Source organism: Gadus morhua, chromosome 8, assembly GCF_902167405.1.
Source record: "Gadus morhua chromosome 8, gadMor3.0, whole genome shotgun sequence".
Lineage (NCBI taxonomy): Eukaryota > Metazoa > Chordata > Actinopteri > Gadiformes > Gadidae > Gadus > Gadus morhua.
The window spans coordinates 17,847,391-17,873,868 of NC_044055.1; the positions used below are offsets into that span (position 1 = coordinate 17,847,391).

The 26,478-nt window shown below is 46.5% G+C and overlaps 1 protein-coding gene across 1 annotated transcript in view; it reads right to left on the reverse strand.

Annotated features, from left to right (window-relative positions):
* Positions 1-12,073: 12,073 nt before the first annotated feature.
* LOC115548346 (collagen alpha-5(IV) chain) overlaps positions 12,074-26,478 on the reverse strand; it is a 28,843-nt gene continuing 14,438 nt past the window's right edge. Inside the window, exons 28-52 of the mRNA XM_030362892.1 lie at positions 25,938-26,045; positions 25,565-25,668; positions 23,520-23,670; positions 23,254-23,352; positions 22,734-22,901; positions 22,494-22,580; positions 22,127-22,261; positions 20,272-20,370; positions 19,809-19,907; positions 19,584-19,723; positions 18,821-18,944; positions 18,651-18,731; positions 18,297-18,395; positions 17,876-17,920; positions 17,596-17,775; positions 17,286-17,416; positions 17,100-17,172; positions 16,913-16,987; positions 16,566-16,691; positions 16,255-16,350; positions 15,685-15,894; positions 15,096-15,273; positions 14,667-14,781; positions 13,735-13,907; positions 12,074-13,221 (exon numbers count right to left, since the gene is read on the reverse strand). Of these exons, the coding sequence (XP_030218752.1) occupies positions 13,131-13,221; positions 13,735-13,907; positions 14,667-14,781; positions 15,096-15,273; positions 15,685-15,894; positions 16,255-16,350; positions 16,566-16,691; positions 16,913-16,987; positions 17,100-17,172; positions 17,286-17,416; positions 17,596-17,775; positions 17,876-17,920; positions 18,297-18,395; positions 18,651-18,731; positions 18,821-18,944; positions 19,584-19,723; positions 19,809-19,907; positions 20,272-20,370; positions 22,127-22,261; positions 22,494-22,580; positions 22,734-22,901; positions 23,254-23,352; positions 23,520-23,670; positions 25,565-25,668; positions 25,938-26,045 (2,987 nt within the window). The 3' untranslated portion in view covers positions 12,074-13,130. The remainder of the gene's footprint in view (positions 13,222-13,734; positions 13,908-14,666; positions 14,782-15,095; positions 15,274-15,684; positions 15,895-16,254; positions 16,351-16,565; positions 16,692-16,912; positions 16,988-17,099; positions 17,173-17,285; positions 17,417-17,595; positions 17,776-17,875; positions 17,921-18,296; positions 18,396-18,650; positions 18,732-18,820; positions 18,945-19,583; positions 19,724-19,808; positions 19,908-20,271; positions 20,371-22,126; positions 22,262-22,493; positions 22,581-22,733; positions 22,902-23,253; positions 23,353-23,519; positions 23,671-25,564; positions 25,669-25,937; positions 26,046-26,478) is intronic.

Genomic DNA, 26,478 nt, shown 5'->3' on the forward strand with positions numbered 1-26,478 from the left:
GTCTGGACTGTTCTGGAAGGTTCTGGCCTGAGATGGGGCTTGTTTGTTCTAACGAGTTATTTTGCTGCAGTCTCCTCTCTTTCCTCGCCGTAAATGGTAAACAATAAGCTATTAAATAGATGGGTGGACAGGGTGCAGCATTGTTTAGAAACTAGCTAATTAAGTTTCCTCCTTTAATTCTTTAGAGTGGGGGTAACAGCTAATGGCACCCCACTACCACGGCAGAGGCAGAGCGGGTCAGCCATGTCCGGGATCGAGCGATTTGTCGTTTTTTTCTTCGTTTTTTCGGAAATCATTGACGTAACGTAAAGGGTAATTGTATTCTATTAGTCGGTAAACCATAGACATCGACATAGTCTCCATCCGCCGTTCTTTTTTCGTCTTGGTGATTTAGGAAATGAGTCATGTGTTGCAGCGTTGCGTCAGAGCGGGCTTCTTCTATTTTCATAAGTGCTTGGTGCACCTCCTCTTGCTCCAGCCCCATCCTTCACTGATATTGGATCATCTAACTCAGGAAGTCTTACAATTATCCAATGAACGCCTGTCCTCGTTGTTCGGCACACTATAGAAAAAAGCCTGGCTTTTTTGTTGTGCTTCTCTTGAGCAAGCTCAGAACGCGTAGCAAAACCGATGTTTTGTTACGAGGTGATGAGCGGGCGGTCAGAGGGGGTAGGTCGAGGAAAAGGGATTCACAGGCAACAGATACACACAGGCGATCTACAGTGGAGACTAACACCATTTACTTCATACCACACACACACACACACACACCGATGGCCTCTGTTGTGTGTTTTGACCGGGAAACACAATTTTGTATGCAGTTGTGAGGATCCTGATGGTAGCATCCACCAGCTTATGCATCTCTACTAGTCGTGGTTGAACACTCTTTATCTGTGGTAGATGAACAGCACACGGTCTGCAGTACAGAGCAGATGCCCACGGGTCCCAGTCATGGACCTGTATATGTGTTTCTTTTCTTTCCATTCTAACAAGTCTTCCACCTGGTTCCCAGCTAGCATAGCGAGGCTGGCGCAGGCTGCTTGCGAGAGCTAACGGTAGATTAGTTAACTTTCCATAAGCTCCCAACTACACATATTGAATATGTATATAAGACGAGATGCTAATAAAGGCATAAAGCTTATACCAGCATTAAGCAGCGAGGTGATGTGGATACATGTCGACGAATAGCGCTGTGGAAGGTGTAAAGGCATGGGATGAGAATGAGCGTATACCCAGAAGATGGAGACGGAGATCAAAGGAGAGCACTTTCTGTGAATATGGGATTTATAAAAAGCATAAGGAACTGTCGGGGTTACGTGCGAATATGTAAAGAAAAAAAAAGATTTATGTATTTTATTTTTTTGTTTGCCGATTATTTCACCACATTGGAACTCACTCATATATGCATTATGAATTGTGAGACAAAATAAAAAAAAATATGCATTGATAATACAAAAAAAATCGGAATGACGTTAGTGATTGTTTAAGAATAAAGACGTTATGTTATCAAAAGTGTTCTCCTGCTCTTTGTGTGCTGGCAATAATTATGAGAGACATCTCGACAGCAAGTGCAGGCCTAGCTGGAGGCTCAGAGGCTTGAAGAGACCCGCAAGACAACATGAAACAGCAGTCAGCACATTGCTCATCGCCATAATAACACAAATATCATCAGATTAGTGTAGGAGAGAATGTTACACTTTGATATGGTTGTGTTAAAGCTGCACCACACATAGCTATGTATAGAAAGCTTTATATAAACACGAAAGCCAGGAAAGTTTATTCGATTTGGGTGCAAATAAACAAAAGGAATAAAATTGTTTGACTTTGTCGAAGAGACGAATAAAAAGGAAACAAGAGATGGGACTAAGTCCATTTGGTCCTGTTGTCTCCCAGTACTCTGCATGCTCTCCTTCTGAATGTCACCAAACATTCAATAAGCCACAACAAGGGAACCAGGGGGCCGAGTCAACACACAAACCAAATCCATCACCATGACTCTGACTGCTTTATATGAGCCCAGGAATTCGGGAAATCCAATCTGCCACCGCTATCAACTCAGATGGGCTGATTTATGTTTTCACTCAGGCTAAACCCGCTGCGTTGGTTTGGGACGGCGCTCCTTTCGCTCTTAATTCAGTCGTCGTCATGGAAACAGATCTGCCTCGCCGTCTGCAAGGAGAAAGGTCGGGACGGGGAGGAGGGGGAGGAAGAGGAGCGGGAGGAGGACGAAGGCCTCCCCGACTTTCAGGACGTTGCGGAGGCACAGCAGAAGGGTGCGGAGCCGAGGCAGTTCTTCATTTCCCTTCTTCCGGCTCCTTCCTTCTCTCTGTGCTTCCTGGAGGTCCATCTTGCAGCTTCAAGGGACGACTTTGCTGCAGCCTGTGGACAAACGGCGGCCCCCTTCCTGCTGGGGTGTAGAGAGAGAGCAGGGGGGAGATGGAGGGCGGAGTCCTTGGTGGGGAAGACAGATGAGTCGGTGTGATAAAGGTTAAATCCAATATGCAAAAACAAATGACCGCTGTCATCACCAATCTCACACAGCTTCTTTCCCCTCCTCGAACCCATTGATTGAAAACAGACCGTCTCATCCTTCTCCTGCCATGAAACTCTTCTAGGCATACTTTCGGGAGAACAAGGACAGACACGTGTTGGTACACACGCACACACACACACACACACACACACACACACACACACACACACACACACACACACACACACACACACACACACACACACACACACACACACACACACACACACACGTGTTGGTAAACACCATCACCTGTCTGAGGTTGCTTTGACGCAGGCATAACGCTCAGCCATTCACAGACGGCGAGAGATTTTATGCCTAACTCTCTTCCCAGTATAATTAAGTTAAGATCAAAGACGTGTTCGCTTCTGTTGTTCATTTATTACGATATAGGATAGGTGGGCGGACATAGAGTGAACACATAAATTGATATTAGATAAGTAACATTGAAAATCCCTAGCCTGCTCTCTCTCAATTCACATGCCTTTTAGAGGGCAGGGAAAACAGCCCCAAGGAAACAGCTTTATGTGATCGACATAGAAGCTTGGCTTGCCAGACAGCTTGTGGGCAACATGGGTTCAGGTTCATCTGTTTAGGCAAGTAAGAAGGAGGTTAAGAACCAGTAGAAGCCTGCTGCAAATAACTCTCCTCTCCTCTGCACTCCTTTCTTCTCTTCTGTTCTCTACTCCTCGTCATTCCTCTCTTCTCTCTCCTCTGCACTCCTACTCTACACTAATCTTCTTAGTCGCCTCTACGCTTGTCTCCTCTCGCTCCTTATCTCATCTCTGCCCTGCTCCCCTTTTCTTGTCTCCATCCTCCATTCCTCTTTCCTGTCCTTCCCTTTTACTCTTCTCTCCTCATTCTTATCTTTTGTCCTTCTTTCACACAGCGAAGTATGAATTGTATTTGTTCATACTTGCCCTCGGGATTCACATTGGCCACTTTGAGGTACAGTGATAGGATCATTTTACATGACAAAAATGCTCTGAAATGAATTTATTTAAATGCCATATGTAGCACTAGTAAAATCTTAGTCCCTGCACACATTGGGAGGCATACAGATGTGTGAAAGAAAGATGTTTGCGGCTTTTTTTATATATATTTTTGAGACCATTTATATGCCTTTTCCTACAATCTTTTGTCATATTCACATACTCCCTCATAATTATGGGTTGCATAACAGTCCAATCAAAAGGTACACAAGGTAATATTCTGTCCAAGGTCATGGTTTATATTTAATCAATTTTTTCTCTTTGGTTTGAAATCGGTTTTTGTGTTGCTAGGGGGGGGGGGCCATCATGTCTTGGCTAATTTTCTTTGCGCCTCACATAATTCCTTTTGGGACAGGCATCCCAATCAGACTTAGTAGCTGGAATATTAGTTTTATTATTATTATTATTATTATTATTATTATTATTATTATAATTATTATTATCTAATGAAAACAACCAGATAACCACCTTTAATGAACTTTTTTCTTTCGTTTTTCCAAACACCTATGTACTACTGCAGGAGAAAAGCATCCAGCAGGGTTGCTTTTTTATTTAATATGATTACACAATGCTCCACCACAAAGCTATTGCTGGCATAAATGGTGGATATCTTATTGTTGCAGGCACATTGTTGCAAACTCAGGTGTTGTGCATTAATATATATGCACATAACTTTGATAATGCTGAACTTTCTAAAATACATATTACATAGTCTGTCAACTACATTCAATTTGGTGCATTTTATGCAGTCGACTGATTCTTGCACTTTTTGGGTTATATCTTAATTTTGAAATGCACTAATTGTAAATCGATTTGTAAAATAATAGTCTTTAAGGAACTTATATCTGCTAGCAGCGATTTAGACCAACAATAATGAATCATCCCCTCTCCTTCTCTATTAGACAACGCCTTTGCAAGCATACTTTCTTCCAATTCATACCAAAGATGCAGAACATCTACTACTAGGTTCTCCTTCTTAATAGATTAACATTGAGATAAAGCAGAGTCATTGAATTGTGCATCAATGGAAACACCAGACTGTTTCACTCATTATAACCCAAATATAAAACCCTTTGAATCATTTTACTCCTCCCTTTTTACCTCTGAATGACCTACAGACGAGTTTCTTCCATTGATCCTAATTCTGAAAAATAATTGGACAGTCTGCTATCTCTACAGGAAGTAAGCCATTCAGTTAAGGCTGTAAAATCCAGCCCGAGTTGCAGATTGCTTTCAAATTTAATTTATTTTAAGTTTTGTGACAAACTGGCAACATTAGTTATATCTATATTCAATGAATCATTGAAACGTGGTTCATCACCAATCACTCTAACATAAGCATCAGTTTCACTTCATCTGAAGGATGGATCAAGATGGATCAAGATGCCACCGAACTGCAGTTCATATCGACCATTATCTTAATGCTGACGTCAAAGTGTCGGCAAAAATCATCCCATTTAGAACTTGTGCTGACTCTCTATAAATCGGAAGAACAAAATGGGTTCATTAAACATGCCAGTTATCTTCAGACAGTCTACTTTCTGTCGACTGAATACGAATTTATTCATATTTATGAAATTCCCAGAGGTTGTAATTTCCCTGGATGCTGAGAAACTGTTGGAAAGTAACATTTTGGGGGTAAAGTAGTTTTTTGGATTGGAATTCTCTACAGATACACTCCACCTAACATTCTTACTGAAGTACAGATGATGTCCTCTGATTATGTGGCATTAGAACAAGGTGCCATCAAGAATGTCATTTATCCCCATCCATATTGGCCCATCGGACCATTATCTAGAGTCTACAGGACCCCTCTCTTTCTAGAGGTGCAGTAGGTCAGGGGTTAGAATGAGGGGCACCTCCTCACTTGGACGATCTGCTTTTGTTCGTAACTGACCAGTCAACCTTTCTCTCCAGTATTCTAACTATTATGAAGCATTTTTTGCTTCTTCTCTGGGTGTAAAATAAACCTTAAAAAGAATGAAAGCTATCCAGTTAATACCAGCTGGCCCCACAACTTCAGAAATCAGACTTTTATTAAGGATAGATTCAAAGGTCTAGGTATAAAACTAGGGTAAGCAATAAATGATTGATTTCTTTGGTATAACTTGCATAATTGTTGAAATATACAGACATCAATCAATACATCTAATGCTCTGACAAAAAGAGAAAAAAAATCTGTGGCTATCGCAGGCCTGTAATAAGCTTGTGCAATCATTTAATTCATTAAATGATAGGATGGCTTAGCTGTCTTTCTACCTAACTACCATGCTACTCTGCCCATGCAGTCATTGTTCATGACCAGAGTCTTACGCTAGTCTAGGCAGAGCTACTGCTAAAGCTAGCGGGCTACTCATGTGTTTTGGGGGAGTGGCTTTGGAGCGATGCCTGGAGGGAGAGTTGTGTAACGCGGGTGCCAACAGGTGTTGGCATGACTTGTGACAACAGGCAGGTTGAAACAGAAAGAGTCGTTTTGACTGGAGGCAATGATTCGGTACAGAGGTAGGCAGCAGTAAGCAGGGCAAAGGGGTTGAGGGTTTGAGGTGTGATTGAGAGAGTATATTTAGAAGTTGATAAGGAAGATAACGTAGGAGGGAGAAAGCAAGGAGGGACAGGTTAAAATAATAAAAGCGACGGTGGACGATCACAGCCAGGAAAAACAGTGGCAGGTAGTGACGTATCTGGAACGAGAGGAAAATAAAGCAATACTCGCTGGTTCACCCAACATGGAATGTTGGGTGCACCTTCATGGCCCTGGGGAGCCCTGGGGTCCTCTGGGGCCCTTAAGAGCCGGCTTAACATGTGTAACATGGAATGTTGTGTGAACCTTCATGGCCGTGGGAACCTCGTTCAGGAGTGCTGTGTTGTGTAAAGGGATATGAAAATGTCTACCTTTGTGTTCGACTTCCCGCTCCACACTGGTCCCGGGTGGATAACAACAAACTTTCTGGCCAGCTCAGTATGATAAAGTTTCGGATCTCAATAGTGTAGTCTGGCACTCGGTCTTCTGTCCTGGTGCAGTCCAGTTCATTCTGGGGGCCATCACACGTTCCGGCGAGATGTGTCGGCGCTGACAAGAGCTCCAAGGAGTCAAGAACAGGGGTACCCTCTGTTTCCCTCTGCTGCGGTCCAGGCCTCCGCTGTGCCAGAGAGATGCCAGACGAGATACGCAGCCTTAGTTCGGTCCGTCGTGTAGGAGGCTGCCTGGAGCTCAAAGTGCAGTCCACACTGGGTCAGAAAGGCTCGCCAGTCACTGGAGTTCCCTGAAAAACGTACCGGCCTGGAGAGGTCGGGACGACACAGTTGGAACTGCCATTGCAACATCTGAAACTGATCTGTCCACTGATCTATCCATTGTTTTCTCCTGTCTTTCTGTCATCTCTCTCAATTTCTGACAGATATAGGAACATTGCTCATCCTGTTTGTGTATTCTCTTACTCTGGGCTTGGAGAGCAGCCCACAGCGAGTCAGAGTCTGCTGACTCCATGCTGGCCACTTCACATTTGGGCTCGGAAATCATTATTCTCGCTCTACCTACAACTCCACTCCTGGGCTGCACACACCCAAACAGTGATTAAATGGGATAATCGTCATTCACTTAACAAAACAAAGACGTATGGCAACAGGAATTAGGTCTGAAACTTGATTGTATAGGTACTTAAAATGCTCCAATTAGACTACAGTGTACAATTTTTTATAGTGTACGTTTCTCCAAGTCAAGAATGACCGAATATATCAAGATGTAGATGATAAATAATACATTTGGCAGATGTAAAAACTCTCCTGCCATTTTATTCAAATGTTTTTCCTCTGCTCCAAACTCAAGAGTTTCTGAACTGCTTTCTAGTAAATCATGTCTATGGCACTTACCTTATCCTTGCATCCTTGCATGCCACTTACCTTATCCTTGCATCCCGTCTTGCCAGATGCCTGCTACTGTTTAACTCAAAGGCTGCTAAGGATAACACTATCTCAAACTAGCTAAAAGCAAATATGTTTTGTTTAAATTGAAAAATTCAAATACACTTTTAAAGGTTCCAGCCTAAAGTTATTTAATCAATGGCTGCTATTGATCATTTCACAGAACTACAGACTTTGCCAGAATGAATGAATGAAAACTGTAGTTACCGATAGTACCCATTAGTTAGAGGAACACTTTCTATTCAATCGTTCTAAAGTGACACTGATATACAAACACATCATGCACAAATGCATACACACACACACACACACACACACACACACACACACACACACACACACACACACACACACACACACACACACACACACACACACACACACACACACACACACACACACACGCACACGCACACAATCGAACACACATTCTTAATACAACTATAAAGCCTTCACTGGACACTATGCCTTGCATCAAGTAGATTAAAGTGTGTGAGATGAATGTATGTAACGACGCGGCTTTATTGCCTCGTAGTCTATTGAGCAGATCATTGAGAAACATCACATGCACTGCAGACATTTATCACACAGGGAACGAGGATCCGTAGATCCAAGATGGAGGAGAACAGCCTCCTCTGATGGTCTGGAAGCTGGAGAAGACGGAGGGAGTGACAGAACCGACCCAAACCACAAAGTCAACCACTACAATTTTAGGAAAATGTATATATATAATATACTTTATTGAGTGTCATAAAACATGTTTTAGGATGACAGCCCCCAACTTGATTACAGTAAACAACAGCTCGTTTTCATACTTTGAGAAAACAGAGTAGTAGTAAGCTGGGACAGAAGAGTCTGATGCTTGGCGTTACTCTGCTTTCATGCTCCAAAGAGACTAAGAGTAGGACTTAGTAGAGAGCAAAGCCGCAAGGCAATTGCTGCACTTGGATTTGAACCAGATCAAAGTCTCCAAAAAGATAGTAGCATGAAGGGCTATTTATTGAAGTGCCCTGAATCCTGAACACATATCCTGTACTGCCAAGACGATAACCTTCAGAAGACGAGGACTTTTAGATCCAGGCAGTGGATGATATTGTTAAGGTTTATACACTTAACCCTTCACAGCACTTGGCCTGCTCCAGAACCTAAATTATAAGTACGCTCCAAGGTGTGAGTATACGTTGTCTTCTTGAGCTGCAGAGAGCTTCAGCAGGCCGTCCAGGACTTCCAGTAGAAGATCTTGCAGCCTTCCTTGCGGGTCCTGACTGCTGGGTCTATATAGTCCTCCGGTTCCTTCTTCTTGTCGTCGGGTTCCTTCTTCTTGTCCTCTGGTTCCTTCTTCTTTTCCTCCGGTTCCTGCTTCTTATCCCTCCCCCCGCCTTTTGAGTCATCTCCCTTAAGTTCCTTAGGTTTCTGCGTGTGGCTTAAGGACTGATGAATCAGCCAGAGCAGGGTCGGTCTGGCTGGAGGTGCCTGTGGGAAAGGATGCAGAGAGAAAACATTTAAGAAACCCACAATAATTTATGTTAATTTATGTAAAGCTTTTAGAGCTGGCACTTGCTAAAAACTGGTTTATTATCGTGTTTTTTTTATGAACTTTTATTAGTCCCTCAAGGGCAGAAAGTACAGTTATTAATCATTCCGGCCAATATGATTCGTTATTGCTGGAGCTATTGCATGAATATGAATGTGTAGCTCTTCTAAGAATTAGAGAGGTGGACAGCCCAGGAAACAACACGCAATTAATGGAAAACAATTCAATGGATTATGTTTCCCAGTTTCCCCTAGAGGAAAGTTGTATCCGCCAAAGGAAAAAACATTATTAGTAATTAAGGAACTCGGGGGTTGTAGTTCAATATCTCATAGCACTTATTGTGCAACGACATGAACCATCACTATAGTAACACCTGCCAACACATGAGTCACAGGCTGCAAATGCGAATAGCCAAGGGGAGCAGTTGGTGGTTTGTGTTTACTGTGTGTGTGTGTGTGTGTGTGTGTGTGTGTGTGTGTGTGTGTGTGTGTGTGTGTGTGTGTGTGTGTGTGTGTGTGTGTGTGTGTGTGTGTGTGTGTGTGTGTGTTTGTGTGTGCGCATGTCAGTCTGGTTGTCTGTCTGTCTCTGTTTCTGCGTGTCACAGACCGTATTATTGTATAGAATTAATAATGTTAGCAGAAGAATGTAAAATGCAGTTTTTTACAGTGCTGACAAACAAAAACAAAACATATAAAGTATCTCACCGTTGTGTTTGCCAACCTGTCTCGCTGAAGATCCATCGCATGCAACGGCACCGAGGTTCGGTTTTGTTCAGCTGTAACCAACGCAAATGACACCAGCGCCAAAACACACAAGTTCCCCACCAACTGCATCTTCTCTGTTGCTCGAAAGTGAGAGTGAGCGGAACGAGTGTGTCTCCTGTTGTCCCACAAAAATGTCCCCTGGTTTACGTTTTATGCAGCGGTGTCAATATTCACGTGGCGTCAAACTGTTGCGGCATGTCTTAATAGCAGAGGGCCTCTGTAGTGGAGGGAGAGGGAGTGCTGAGGCTTGTTCACAAAACCCTCCGCAAAACCGGTATTTGTGACGTCTCCCGTTTACCTCGAATTACAATGCAGCAGAGCGGGCGGGACGTCATTCCACTCACGATCACCAGTCGGGATCGTCTATGACAAAATGTCTCAACTCCACACATTCCCACGCAACAGCCTTTGTTCCCCCCCCCCCCCCCAGTGTTTAAGGCAGCCCTGGATGGCTCATGATTACTCACTGCTGCCGCTCGGGTTGAGTGAAGGACGCGGTCCCGGGACCTGAGCGATGACAGAACGCCCCGGGCAACGGGTCAAGTGCCACATGTAGAATAAACCATTATGGGCTGTGACATTAGTGCAACAGTGACCTCATTAACATGTCAACCCAGCCGTAGAGGGCCGACAGCCGGGGGGGCTGGGTGGGTTGAGGGGGGGGGGGGGGGGGGGTATGGACGCCCTGTCCTGGAGACCTCCGGGAGCCTCTGAGGTCACGGTGTGGTGGCGTGGGGCCGGAGTGAGGAGTGAGTTCCCCCCTCCTCGGCTCCTTAATTAGATTTCCGCTCTGTTGGACTTCACAGCTCGACTTACCCCCCCAGGGGTTTGTGATGATATCCATCCACCCTGATCACTCTGTTAGCCGCTGCACGCTAGAGACGCCTGCTGTCTGCTGTCTGTCCGCTGTCTGTCCGCTGTCTGTCCGCTGTCTGTCCGCTGTCTGTCCCCTGTCTGTCCCCTGTCTGTCCACTGTCTGTCCCCTGTCTGTCCGCTGTCTGTCCGCTGTCTGTCCGCTGTCCATCACCTGTCTGTCGGCAGTCTGTCCGCTGTCTGTCCCCTGTCCGTCCCCTGTCTGTCCGCTGTCCGTGTGACGCTGCGTCCTCTTCCCCTTGAAGAAGTGCCTCTCGGCGTCGGCGGTGTCGTTAGTGGTGGGGGGTTGATGTGTGTGAAGGTAGTGTTGGAGCGGTGTGTGGGTATGTGTGGGGGGGATGTTGAGGCGGGCGAGGGTGTTTGCGCGTGGAGGTGTGTGCGTGTGTGTGATAGTGAGTCGGTGAGTGGTTGGGATCGCGGGTTGTTAGTCTGTAACGGTGGGGGTGACGGGTGTGTTTGTGTGTGTGTGATGGTGGGTGGGTCGCGGGGGTGCTGGTGGGGGGGGAGAGGGTGCCAGGGAAGCCGTCGTCCTTTGCTGACACCATGGTAACCTTGGAGCGGGCCGCTGTTTGCAAGAAGAGCGCCGGCGTCCTAACGTGATTAGGACAGAGTTGGGGAAGAGCCTGATGTAGAAGCTGGGAAAACAATTAAACAAGTGCAACCTATGGAGGCAGGGTAATCCGGTTACCTCTGTGTGCCGGCCAGAGCGTTTTCCCGTCCACACGGATGACCATGGCTGAAGCAGGCCGGAACGGAGACGGTAGCCTGGTTAATTCAAGGTTGAGTTCAGGGTTTGCTGGCTGTTCTTATCAGACTGTTTTTTTAATGTCACATTAGGGCGATTCACAGTCCCTGTAATCTTTCCATTAAGCTCTTGCATAATAATGTGCACACATTGTTGTGTATATGTGTGTGTGTGTGTATTATCCCTAGTGATAAACAGTTGACTTTGTAGGTAGGGGACAAAAGTAATAAACAATGTTAGTCACCTGATCCTGGCCATCTGTGTGTTTTAAGTGACGGTATGAAAAAGCTATTAGGCTTTATTATGAACAGCTATAAGGGGATTATGAACCTTTTGAACCTTTTGACCGCAGTGACCGAGTGATTGGAGTGACCTCCAATGATCATTACAGTTCCTCCCATTACAATTATCCAGCTTTGGAAGATGGTCTCTTTCAAATGACTTGTAGAATGAGTTAGATGGCCCTCTGATCCTCTAGACCAGTTCATCATGCAGATGAGGGTGGCTCTCTATACTCCACAAGGTCCATTTCTTTCTCATTATAATGAACTGAAACTAAACTTCTGTGCTTTGGCCTAAATTGACAATCAAAGAATTGGTAGGAAACACAAGATCACAGGGAATGTGAGCATGTGAGAATAAATGCATGAATCATTGTTGAAATCTTTTCTCATTTAGTTTTAATATAAAAAACAAAAACAACAAAAAAGGTTGATTTAATTGTCTTTCCTTTTTATTCCTGCAAATGTGAAAAACAGTGGACAAAAGGAAGCTTGTGTAGGATATGTTTGTTTCAGAAACTCCTTTCCAAGTCTGAACAGTCTTCATATTTCTTCTCTAATCGTAAAAACAGACAACTTGACAATTACACGTTGCAAAGCCTCAATTGTGGTCCATCTGGCTTTGCTTGGAACTCTGGAGCACGAAATTGTGGTTCTCTGTTTTACATAAACGTATGCGTACATTAACAACATGAGTCGTCATTGACAATGGTTTCGGCAGTCTAAAAAAACCGAACATATGGCTGAGCAGCCACATACAATCACATGCCTATAGCTCTTGTATGAGGTTTTAAGAACACTATGCATGTAATGGTTCTCAATGTCCCGATGCTTGTTCTCAGGTATGCGTTTAACTGCATATGTGGTTCTTCTTCCACAAAAGGTGGCACTTGAGTCAGTGTGAAAGTATGGGAGGAGGATAAGCCATTTTACAAGATATTCACAATGGTCGAATGCACTTTAATGTAAGAAAAAAGGGACATATAGGTATGCAATGAAACAGCTGGCGTCTACATTTACTGGCAAATATCCACAAAAAAATGCAATCAAAGCCATGCATCGATCTAATCTCAAAGAATATATGTATTTTTTTGACAAAAACGACAAAAACGATAGTACGACTTTATGTGTCTGTCATCTCTTATTATCCCTTTCATAAATATTCAACATTGAAACATATTCAGAGATAGACCCGGAGCATAAATATGAATATGAATCCAGCATTGCAAACAGTGGGGAAGGAAAATTCATATTTTTTATGAAATCATAAACATCAACAATAAAAACATAAGGCATAACAACAAGACATAAAATTACTTTGTTTTATGTAATCCAGTAAAAGTCGATGCATGATACATTGAGGACCTCTGCAGAGGGCTGTATTGTATACCTGCTGTAGTTCTGGTATTCTGGATCGTTCCCCCCGTGGAGCTCACAGGGACCAGCGTCCCCTTGTGAGGACATCGTTATTGTCCCGTTCCGCCTGGCTATATCCGTTTCCATGGTTTCCGGCAGACGCGACAGCGGCTGATAACGTCCTGCAGGGACTCTCCCTTCACAGTCTGGGGCACAGGCTTACTGTAGAGGAGACACACACACACATTCAGAGACACGCACACGCTCAGAGACACACACACACACACACACACACACACACACACACACACACACACACACACACACACACACACACACACACACACACACAAAACACACACACACACACATGCAAAACACACACACACACACACACACACACACCCACGCAAAGAAACACACATACAGGCACACACACACACACATAAATGCACAGACGCACACATACAGAGACAAACACACACACACACACACACACACACACGTACAGAGACATGCCCACACGCACACAAACACACACACAGACACGTACAGAGACACGCACAAACACACACAAACGCATGTACAGACAGACACACCCACATACATAAGTACAGACACACAGGTATTGAGTACAGATCACACTGTCTTTAGAATATAGTGTGATCATTGGTTCCCCACTTTTGATCTGAATGTTTGAGTTGCAATATTGACATGGAGGGGGGGGGGCTCCACCTGAACATGTGGCGGGTGGGGAGCGAGGCCAGCCAGTAGCTGTAGGAGTCAGGGTAGTAGTTGCAGGTCCCCCTTCCGTGGCACTCTATGAATGGCACCTTGCGGAAGTGTTCCAGACAGGAGCCAGGCGAGACCAGCTGCTGGGAGGAGCCCAGCGCACCAGCCCCTGATTGCTGGGAGAGGGGAGGAGGATGAGGAGGAGGAGGAGGAGGAGGAGGTGGAGGAGGAGGAGGAGGAGGAGGGGAGGGGGGGAGGGGGGGAGGAGGAGGAGGAGGAGGAGGAGGAGGGGGGGGGGGAGGAGGAGGAGGAGGAGGAGGTGGAGGAGGAGGAGGAGGGGGAGGGGGGGGAGGAGGAGGAGGGGGAGGGGGGGGAGGAGGAGGAGGGGGAGGGGGGGGGGAGGGGGAGGAGGAGGGGGAGGAGGGGGAGGGGGAGGAGGAGGAGGTGAAGGAGGAGAAGGAGGGGGAGAGAGGGGAGGAGGAGGAGGAGGAGGAGGAGGAGGAGGAGGAGGAGGAGGAGGAGAGGTGGGATTGACATGAGAGCTTTGATGCATAAAATTGACAAAAATACATAAAATTCATACAAAAATATTGAAAATGATGCATGGATGAATATCTGGAATCTGAATTACACATTAAAAATGTATCAATTTTTGAAATATGAGTGACAAAATGATTGACGGGAGATTATATAGAAAGATAGACCGATGGAAAATAAAATAAACACTATTTAAATATATTCACATCTGCATGAAAGACAAGCAACTGCCTGAACAGGAAAACATGAAAACATTTATTTCATCAGTTAAGAAGGACAAAAATGTGATAATATATAAGTGGAGAGTACAGTACATGCCAGTACTTGACAATACATAGACAAATTATAGGTCATTATTTAGTCCTGAAGTACAGGTCTTAAAAGTGCGGAACCGTTACCATGACGAAAGAGTATCCAGTCCAGAGGGACTCCCAGTTCCCGGGACACGCAGGAACATGGGAACTCTGGCTGTGGACCGCTATCACGTTGGATGTGATCTCACACACTGAACACCTGAAGCACACACACAGACACACATACACACACACACACACAAACACACACACACACAAACAAGAGTCAAATGATTTGCATCAGTGTGTCCAGCACACACAAACACACACGTGTTCATTATACTTCAGTGTGTGTGAGCGTGTGTGTGTGTGTGTGTGTGTGTGTGTGTGTGTGTGTGTGTGTGTGTGTGTGTGTGTGTGTGTGTGTGTGTGTGCGTGCGTGCGTGCGTGTGTGTGTGTGTGCGTGCGTGCGTGCATGCGTGTGTGTGTGTGTGTGTGTGTGTGAAGGTGTTCGGAGTGCGCGTCCCCCCCCACCTGCTGATGTATGTCTCCAGCTCAGCCCCCGTGACGGCTGCCATGCTGGGGGGCACGGGCTGCTCGGTGGACAGCCAATAGGAGTAGTCGTTGCGGGAGGCATAGTGGCAGTTGCTGTTCGTGTCGCAGAAGAGGTAGGGCATGGTGGAGAAGCGTGGAAGGCAGCTGCCCATGGCGCCTACGGGGGGAGGGGCAAGGACAAACGGTGTAATTTGCCTCATACAGGTTCTGTGAGATGCAAGGTTCAAAAGAAAAACTTGTGAACAAAAGCGGCCTGCGTTGTCAATTGTGTGAACGGTACTTGTGAATTTTGATCAAAAGCTGCTGGCATTGTCAATCCTAACAGTTAAACCACAGAGGTTTCGGTTTGAAGATTTCCTTGTATAACGTGGGCGGAGTCACTAACAATGGCAGTGTAAGTTGGGACTACTTTCTGCAAATCAGGAAGAGCGACTGCCACAACGGGTGCTTTCCCCGCGACGGGGCCGTCTGAGGCTGGGTTAAATGAATCATTCGTATTTCGTTCAGCGTGGAAAACGCAAAAACATGAAACTGCGACATCATGGCATAGAAACAGCTCTGCTCCCACCGAGGTCTTGACCGTGCGCCTTCTCGTTGGCGTTGATGAAGAGGAGGGAGTAGCCTGCGTAGATGAAGCTGGCGCCGGGGGGGCAGGAGGGCACGCTGGCGCTCTGACTGTGTTTGGCGATCAGGAAGCTGTCCGCCACCCTGGGACCACCGGTGCCCGGGACCCCACGAGGACCTCTTTGACCGGGGTCTCCAGCATAGCCTGTGGGACCTGCAACCCCCCCACCACACCCGATGCAATCAGAGCCCACCCCGGGGTGCAACAGGAGGTAGAAGAACAGATGATAAGGTTTTTTTTAATGGAGGCCGCAAACCCTGAGAGTGTACCAGCAGAATATGATCATCAATCACGGATATTGTATCTCGCCTGAACACCGCTTACACACACAAAGGACACACACACACACGCACACACGCACACACACACACACACACACACACACACACACACACACACACACACACACACACACACACACACACACACACACACACACACACACACACACACACAGACCCACACACACACACGCACACACACAAGCACACGGGCACACACACATGCACACACCTGCATTTCCTGGCCGACCCTTCTCTCCTTTGAGACCTGTGAACCCAGGCAGGCCATGTGGACTCAGACCCGGGGGTCCGACAGAGCCCGGGGGACCTGCACGGGGCCAGCACAACGTTCACATGGTTGAACCTCACAGGGCCACAACAAATACTTCCAGTGGGGGAAAACAGAGCGCATCGAGTTACTTCAGATCAAGCTCAATACTGGCGCAATTGAACATGATCATGAAAATACAATCATTGAAACGATTGAAACCATTTGTCAGTAGGGCATGCAACATGATCCGTTTGGATGGAGAGATAGAAGACCTGTGATGCCATGGGGTCCTGGCAATCCGGTGAATCCAGGGTTTCCTCTGTTACCGTCACGACCGGGGGAACCGCCATAACCGGGATCCACAAGGGTGTCCATGTTTATCCTCGCTCCCTTGGGGCCTGTGTGGATGAAGCAGGAGTCATTTTTTGGGTGGGGAGGTTTTACCCACAGTCAGTGCTTGGAGACAAATGGACAGACACTGTATTAAAGTCATAGTCAACTGAAATATACGCCTTCAAGATTCATTGCTTCTAAAGTTCTATGAGTCGCTTTTTATATGTCTGTATGTGGTGGCAGTGGTGCTTTTTCTAAATGAGTGGGAGGTTTAAAAGGTGCTTACCGCTGTGGCCAGGGTTCCCTTTGATTCCCCTTGGACCTCTCGGGCCCAGCTCATAGCCTGGTTCCCCAATGGCTCCTAAAACAAAGCTTATTAGAAAAACCTGAAAAGGCCTGTTCTTTGTGGCGACAGATCCTGTTTATGAGTGGATGAGTACGATTAACGGATCTAAGCTCTTAGTTAGAATCACCAGGGGGTCCTTGGTATCCAGGACGACCAGGATCACCGATGGGCCCCGGGGGGCCTGGTCTGTCACCTGGACCCTTTGGGAAAATATTGATTTACCAAAGGTAACAATGACTGTAGGTGTCAACACACGCTAATAGGAAGTGGTTCAGCAGGTCAGCCTCTGGTAAGACTTCTCTGCTTTACTCACTGGAGGGCCAGCGGGGCCCGGATCGCCATGGCTGCCAGATGGACCCCAGAGGCCAGAAGGACCTGGGTCTCCTCTATCCCCCTTCAGGGCTAGGCTAGTGGGCCCTGGGAGGCCACGCACACCCTTCAACCCTGCAGGCACGATCCATACAAAGATGGTTATTGTGGGAGTCAGACGTAAAATAAATAGCAAAATAACAGCGTATCAGAATATCAGAAGTATGAGTAATGTATAACTATTTATGTGGGATTTTATCATGTCAACATGTTGCCTCTCTAAAGCCCCCTAACGTCTCCTCAGAGCCTCCCACCTGGAGGACCACAGTTGCCGGGGATACCAGGGTCTCCTTCTGGCCCAGGAACACATATTCCCGCTCCGGGCGGCCCTGGTGGTCCGCAGGGCCCCGGTGGCCCCAGCGGTCCCCTGTCTCCGTCATGTCCCCGGGGTCCTGTGGCAGGGCGGCCGGGAGGGCCGGGGTCTCCCGCTGGGCCTGGGGGCGGCAGCATGCGCCCATTACAGCAACCGATGAAGCAAACGCAGGAGGAGAGTCTCCAAAATAAAAGCGCAATGCCAACATGATGCATGATTACCTGGTTGACCATTCTCACCAGGCCTCCCAGGGGTTGGTGAAGGGCCTAAAAGGGGCAGAGAGGACATGTGTAGTAGACATGTAATGGATCAGTTGACACCAGAGTAGCTTTAGCCCCAATCCCATTTCTACCCCTAACCCCTTACCCTTACCCCTCCCCTTGCTTCCCCTTATGCCTTACCCTTTCCCCTTCCCCTTCCCCCTTCAAAACAAGGGGGAGGGGTAAGGGGTTAAGGGGTAAGGGGTTAAGGGGTAGAATGGGATTGGGCCTTAGTAAAAAAAAACTATAATATATAGAACAACACAGAGCGGAGAAGCAAACACAGAGGGAGAACAAATATAACGCAATAACATTCGCATTTTTGGCATCAAAAAATAATACGATGTCTACCGGATTAACACATTGAGGATGTTGTCCCTACCACTATCCCCCTTCTGTCCTGGCGGCCCGGGTATACCGTCCTGGGCCTGGTTCCCCTTTGGACCGAGTATGCCTTCGATACCAGGCCATCCTGGGTCTCCTATGGCCAGGGGAGGACGGAAAAGACCCGGGTCAATGTTACTGAGAAACACTTATCATCCTGCTCGGGTCATTTTAATAGTGAAACGTGCACTTAAAATCGACCACCCTTGAGTCAAAGTCAATAGTGTGATAAAGAAAAGCATTCTGAGGGCACAATTGGGGCAGAGTCAGCAAAGCCCAGCAATTTGTGGTCAGGCTCGGTGAACCCCTCAGAGAGGTGAGAGGTGCCATGAGGTGGTCTTAGGTTCAGTGCCTGTAGGTCCGCTGGGTCCTGGTCCTCCGTTGCGTCCTCTGGGTCCATGTTGGCCCCTGGGGCCCATTGCACCAGGAGGACCTGGATCAGAAAACATGGATTACTCCTGATAAAAATGAAACTTTTCCCATTCTTTCCCTGAGGAGATTGATGCGCTGAGTGGCGGGTACCGATGTGCCCTTGTCCAGGGTTCCCTTTGGCTCCGCGTACCCCAGGAGGCCCCAGGAGGCCCCTCAAACCAGGCCCTCCTTTCTGGCACTGCGGCGGATGGGAGCAGTTTAACGCTGGCTCCCCCTACGGAAAGGGTTGGTGGGGTAGGTATTAAAAGGGGGAGGTGAGGGAGAGAGGGAGGGACCGAGAGTAGGTGAGGTAGCCTCACACCACACAAAGGATCTGCTACCTTCAAGGTATGAAACGTTCTCATTTGATGTCTGATGCTAGTGCCCGCCCACCCCAACATCAATCACATTTTGTTTTTGTCTCCGTTACATACAGTGATTAAAAGATGCTTGTGCGTGAATGTGTATGGTGTGTGAATGATGTGTGTCAGCATTGTTGTGGCTCGCCTTCATGTTGTGGTTGTAAACATGATGAAAGCTGTAGTTACACAGGATTTTATTCGGCCTGCACATTTTCACTCGTTATGACACCCTTTATGATTTTAGTACACTTTTTATGTATTCCTGTCAAGGAAGTGCTGATATAATTGAGCAAACTGCTAGATGGGGTGTAATCTATCTCCTCTCTTTCAGGGACATTTCTTATATGTTTACAGTCCCTGACAAAACAAACACACTCATAAAAGAGACAAATGGAGAACAGTCTGCATATTTTTAATCTCTGTGGTCTCACTCGATTAAATCGAGGGGAAAACTTTGCCTCAGGCCAGCTAAATACTTTCTTGAAATATTGCATTAGTAAAATAATCAGAACCTTCTGTCCAGTGGGCCCCGGAGGTCCGGGCCCAATATAACTCGGCTCTCCTTTTAATCCTCTGCGACCCATTGGTCCCAAAAAACCAGTTGCTCCGGCCTGCCCAGCGAGACCTTCATCTCCCTTCGTTCCTCTTGGCCCTGGGAAGTCACAACAGAAACGGGGCCTAGAAGTCATCCTCCACACAGTCCACGACCTGTACCAGTGTGTTAGAAGGTACTTTACCTGAAAACCCTAAGAACCCTGTTGGACCTGGAGGGCCGGGGGGCCCCGCGCGGCCGTCGGTGTCCCCCGGTCCATCAGCACCAGGGTCACCACATAGACCTGGGCACACAGAAAAAAACACATTTGTTTCTATTCGTTTAACATTACCTGACCTTTATCTCTGCTTCGCTGTATGCTAGCTACCTTGATATGAATGCTCCCTTTGAGAAAGTAACTGCGCTATGCATAAATGCTGATGCATACTGCCGATGCACATACAGCGTATAAAGTAGTCAGAAGTTGAGTAAACTCAAAAATCGGTTTTCATCATACAGCCTTGGTAATTTCTTTATAGTGTGTGATAAGGTCTGTACAAATTCATCATACTTGACTGTCCATGGCATCTGTAGAAGCACCTTGAAGAAACCTTGTTGCTCTATTCACACATGGGTGAGACTACAGACACCCCCCCCGTCCCCCGCACCTCTCTGGCCAGGGGGGCCCGGCCGGCCCCCGGCTCCTCTCTGTCCTTTGTACCCGAATGCTCCTGTGTCTCCAGGGACTCCATCAGAACCAGGCCGACCTGGTGGAGGACAACCGTGGTTAACATCTCAGCTCCGTCGCTGCACTTTGGAGCGGTGACACCCCAGGGGTCTGGTTGGGAACCGTTGCAAATGCACAAAATGGGGTCTTATAGGGCGGTGCGCCAGTTCCCTCGCAACGCGAGGTATCTGTAAAAACAAACTTGGACGTGAGGATGTGCGCACCTGCACGTAAACTCTGACCCATGAGTACAAACGTTTTGGTGACGGGGGGAATGGGCGACGGAGAGGGTGAGGGGGTGATTTGAAACCAGAGTGGGATGCCTCCCGCAAATTGAATTTCCCTTTGTATCAAACGTTTATTATAGATGCCTCCCCCTCACATTTAGCCCATCATTGGTTCAGGAAATCCAAGATTGCACCAAATAGCTTAAAAGACGTACAGAGCAGAGGTAAAATTGATTTTTTTTTACAATATCTTCGATTACTGTGCATGCATCAGCACGTACATGCAAGTGGGTTTATAGTTTTAGTGTGGAAAGTCTCGACCGTGCTGTCAGGCGCAGTTGCTGCACTGACCGCAGAGGCAACGTGATGCCACTGGCTGCATTTTCTTTTGTTTGCGAACCGGGTCAGAAATAGTGGGGTCTCTAGGCTGTATAATTCGGGGCTAAAGCCCCGGATATTATTTAATAGCCCCGAATCTTATTAAAAAATAATAATAATAATAATAATCCTTTTTTTTTTTTCTTTGCTTCCTTTAAACTAGAAACAGACATGGGGATTCCAAGGGCATCTCAAAGTAGCCTAGTCCTTCTAGTCCTTCTGGCAAGAGGATAAACGATTTAAAAACATAACCACACTGTTTACAACCTCAAGTGAATTAACATATATATATATATATATGTAAGGTCTGTCTCACTTGTATTCATTTTACTCTGAAATAACTTGAATGGAACTTTAGATGAAAAAAACATCTAAAACAAATTAATTTATTCTCATAATGGTACTGTTTGACCTTGTATTGTGTTTTTGTCTTTCTGTTTTACTGTGTGTTGCCTGCATGGAGAAGACCAATTCAAATTCATAGTATCTGTATACATGGCGAAATAAAGTTGAATTGAATGTCTGGGGATAAGCAGCACAGCAGTCAGGAAGCAATTTAAAGTTATAATAAAGTATTTTTTATATTTATGTAAAGCATTATGAAAAGATTTGCATGCGCAATAAAGCATATGAACAAAATGGCCATTTTCCCTTTCCCTCTGGGCTAAGCCCCGGATAATTCAGAAACCTAGAAACGCCCCTGCCCAGAAATAAGTAAATAAATAGGTGATTTCTGACCTCCACCTCACCCACAAGCCCCGCTATTTCGGTGCCGTCTTCCTCTCGGTTGTTGCTATGATTCACCGTGACGTACCGCTGATCGTCAGGCACATTGATGTGCATCACCATTCGGCGAAATATGAGGCTGATCTACGTGCCCGCATTTGGTGGTAAACTGTAATTTATACAACCAATTCTTATTTTGGTGCATGTTATTTTCGGCTTTAGTGCGCACGTAAACTTCAAGTATGGATCCTATGCAAGTGCGTATGCAGGTATATTTTATGAATGAGACTCGGGTTCAGTGTTAAAACCAAAACAAACCTTTAACCGGCAATTAGTTTTACCTGTTGTTTATCTCTTTTAGCTTGAGTTGTAGCTATGGTTGGTTGGGGGCAAAAGTGGACCACGTTTTGTTTTTGAGAAACTTTGTAGTTCAACACAAAACCAAATATACTGTATTTTACATACCAGGACTACCAGGTTCCCCTGGAACCCGGTAATCTGAGGGAACGGAGGGCGGCCCAGGAGGGCCACTGAAACCTTTCTCTCCATCTGAACCCTGAAGCCCCTGAAAGCCTTTGGCGCCATCTGGTCCTGGGTTGCCTGTAAAGTCAGGGCAATAAATACATCGATAATACCCAGAATGGAGTCGACCAATCAGGTATGACCTCTGGATGATAAACCTTATTGAGGGTAACCATTGGTCCATGTTGAGTTGTGTCATTGCAGCAACTGGTCTTATTCCAATTTGTATACACTTGTCAAAACTTTATCCATATTCCAAAATCCTAATCATTGTATAAATTGACTTGAAGTGTGTGTTAGTGTGTTTTACCGATTGATCCTGGAGCACCGACTGGACCAGGTGCTCCTTTTAGTCCGTACCCAGGCAGCCCATCTGGCCCAGGGTCTCCTCTGAAACCTGCACACGTTAAGTCACATCACAATCCCCACTTCTCGTCAATAAGCTCCAAAATAAATGCAGCCGCTGCAGAAAACATGAAAGGTTGGGCTGACAGTGGCTCATCACTACACCTACTCATGTGTCATGGGGAGAACTAAACATGGATCCTACCTGGGGTACCGGGCTGCCCTGGACTCCCGCTGGGGCCCGAGGTCCCTGGTCTCCCCCTGGGGCCCGAGGTACCGGCGAGGCCCGGGGAGCCAGGCTCCCCCGCAGGCCCCGGCAAACCCACGGCGGGCTGGCCCTGGTGGCCCCTCTCCCCGGCGAGGCCGTCAGCACCTGGGGGCCATGAGAGAGCAAAGGGAGGCTGAGTGAATGAAGTGGTCGGAGGGGAGCAGTGCGCTGGTGTAGAGGAGGCTCCATAAAGGATGATAAGAAATGTCGATTCAATCAGACTTTGAATTATGCACAGGAGTCAACATTAGAAGTGTGATCTCCTTTTTACGACTCCTGCTCAGGGAACGGGAGTTCAACAAACAAGTCTCTAACGTCATGGCACGCCTGGCAGTAAACTGTTTTCACCATCCCATCGGTCTGATAAGGACGGCTGTAAGTTGTACAGGTGGACCCAGAAATGCCACATCTCCCACCAGATGGTCACTCATACTTCTGGTTTCACCGACTGACTGACCTGGGTGTCCGGGTTGGCCGTCGGGCCCGGGCGGTCCGCGTGCGGGGGCACATACTTTATCACCGCCGATTCCCTTTTGTCCCACCGCACCTTTCCCTCCTGCCAATCACCGACATCAACACACCAAAACTCTTGTTATGGTGTTACCTGACAGTTTTGTATACATACTCATTGTTCATGTTGTTGATGCTGTTCTCGATCCTGTCTATGTGGGACTTCTCTGCCCACTCGTGCTCCTCTGAGTGAAAGGTGTGATGTGGAGGTACCCTTTTCTCCTTGAGGGCCCTGGAATCCGAACAGCCCCGGGTCCCCACGCCGACCGGGGGGGCCAGGGTCCCCGGGCAGCCCCGTCTCTCCGCTTTCTCCCAGATTCCCCAGGGGGCCATCGGGGCCCGCATACTCGGGACCACCGTCGCCCTGACAACCATTCCAGGGTTAAAGGGTCACATTCAGTCGCTGTTACGATACTAGGAATGGGGTTCGTTTTGGGTGCTTAGGGTTAGGGTCAGTACTGGCGTCACACAGAGGGGGCGGTGTTGAGGTTCTCATCACAGTTAAGTAGTTAACAGCTGAGTGGGCAGGAAACTCTCAGAGTTGAAAGAGAGTAACCCAATGGACATACGTTGCTCGGCGACTTCGATGAGAGCACCTTTTGGATACACGGTGAATTAAAAGACTGGCTCAAGGCGCGGGCTGGTCAGCGGAACTGAGAGGTCACCCAACCCGGACGAGGAGCCGGTGCGGAGTGTGAGTGTGAGAGACGGAGCTGTTCGCCGACGGTGGTTGTGGACCTCTGGTAAGTACCTCGCACCTAACCCCCTAGATAGGATAGATTGCACTCACCCAAGGAAAGATTAGGAACAATACTACAAGTTCAGCCCACCACGTAGGGACAGACATAGGATACAGGCTGTCTACCCGGGTATTAACGAGCACTGTCGGTTGGAATCATAACGGTCACCCACATGCTTCTTGATGTGATTCTCTGCAGCGTTATTTCAGATTGTTAAATGACAAGGAGGTATATTGGAATATGCTTCTGTTTTAAGGCAGCTGTTTCCCTTGCATTTATGTTGTAGTAAAAGAATGTCATCATGTTTCATTTTAATTCCTTTTATCCAAACCCCGGCCAGTTCCCCCACAGGAGAGCGGGAGCCATCTGTGGCGCTGAATGAGCTCCCTGTCTCTGGAATAACAGCACTTTTGTTACCATTACAAAACACTCTCCCAGCCTTCTGATCCAATTAGTTTAGTGGGGAAGAAAATCCTTTTGCAATCTGTGCAGACGTTTAATAAGTATCACACATAAAGTCTTTGACAGCTTAAATTTTTCTTGCTCTCCGTTGTTTGTGTAAAAACATCCCAATGCATATCTAATCATCCCATGCTGTTGTCTTTCATTGAGTATTCTGAACTACTCACATACAATTTAGTTCTGGTATGCTGGTTTTATTGCTCTTTTGACATAATCAAATTATAATAGAGTAAATATTTTTTTTCACAGTATAGTATCTCTACAGTATAGTTGCTTTCGTCAATACTATCGTATCTCAAGTCACACTAGTCCAGGGGTCACTAACCTTTAGAACATGAGAGCTACTTCAAGGGTACTGAGTAATATGAACTTGTTCAATACAAACTTCCTGAAGAACAAAGTTGCACGGTTCCCCTTTAATGATACGAATAATGAATAAAAAATATAGTTGTTGCCATCCAATCGATCAAAGTGTTATATAGACAGACCAGGTGCCCGCAGGCACTGTTTGGGCTACCCCTGTACTAGACGTATTCATGGTGTAACCTACTCATACTAGACTATAGATGTATTCATGGTTTAACATACTCATACTAGACAATAGATGTATTCATGGTGTAACATACTCATACTAGACTACAGACATATTCATGGTATAGCATACATAACATACTCATACTAGACTATAGATGTATTCATAGTGTAACATACTCATACTTGACTAGAGATGTATTCATTGTGTAACATACTCATACTAGACTGTAGATGTTGGTCGATGTATTCATGGTGTAACATACTCATACTAGACTACAGATATATTCATGGTGTAAGATACTCATACTAGACTATTGATGCATTCATGTTGTAACATACTCATACTAGACTATAGATGTTTGTATTCATGGTGTAAGATACTCATACTAGACTATAGATGTTGGTATTCATCTATAGTGAATACCAACATACTCATGTAAAATACTCATACTAGACTATAGATGGATTCATGGTGTAACACACTCATACTAGACTATAGATGTTGGTATTCATGGTGCTAACCTTTTCTCCAGCAGGGCCTGGAGGTCCTGTTGCCCCAGGTCTGCCTGGTCTGCCTGATGGGCCCGTACCTGGGATACCCGGGACACCTGAGGGGCCCCTTTCCCCTGTGAAAGACATAGTATAAATGACACTATATATATATTACAATATCTATCTATAGATATATATATCTATAGATGTATATTGTATATCTATAGATTCTATAGATAGATATGCTACAATACAAAGGAAATAGCAGCACAGAGATTGGTAGAGTTGAATTGACTTTCCGAAGAGAGATTGTAGCGGTGAAGTCTGAAAATCAACTTTTTATCGATCAACGGAAGCCCAAACTTCTTGCCTGTCAATTAACTTGACAGGCAACATTGATTACCTTTCATTCCTGGGGGTCCTGGCAATCGAGGGAAGCCCAGAGATCCCTTGTCTCCCTTTTGTCCGGACAACCCTGTAGATCCGGGGCTACCTAGACCCCCTGGGAAGCCTAGGGGTTGTATAGAGTGGGCCATGAATAATAAGCTGACATCTAACACAAACGTCTATCTCCTCAGTTATCTCTGGTCCTGAACTTCCTCGGTCCACGTCGGTCCCCAGTATTGGGGGTCAGTCGCTACACAGTATTGGGGGGTCAGGTGGTACAGATTGGGTGGTCATCCGGTACACAGTATTGGCGGTCATTTGGTCCACAGTATTGGGGGGTCAGTCGGTAAACAGTATTGGGGGTCAGTCGGTACAGAATGGGGGGTCCGTCGGTACACAGTATTGGGGGTCAGTCGGGACACAGTATTGGGGGTCAGTCGGGACACAGTATTGGGGGTCAGTCGGGACACAGTATTGGGGGTCAGTCGGTACACAGTATTGGGGGTCAGTCGGTACACAGTATTGGGGGTCAGTCGGGACCCAGTATTGGGGGGTCA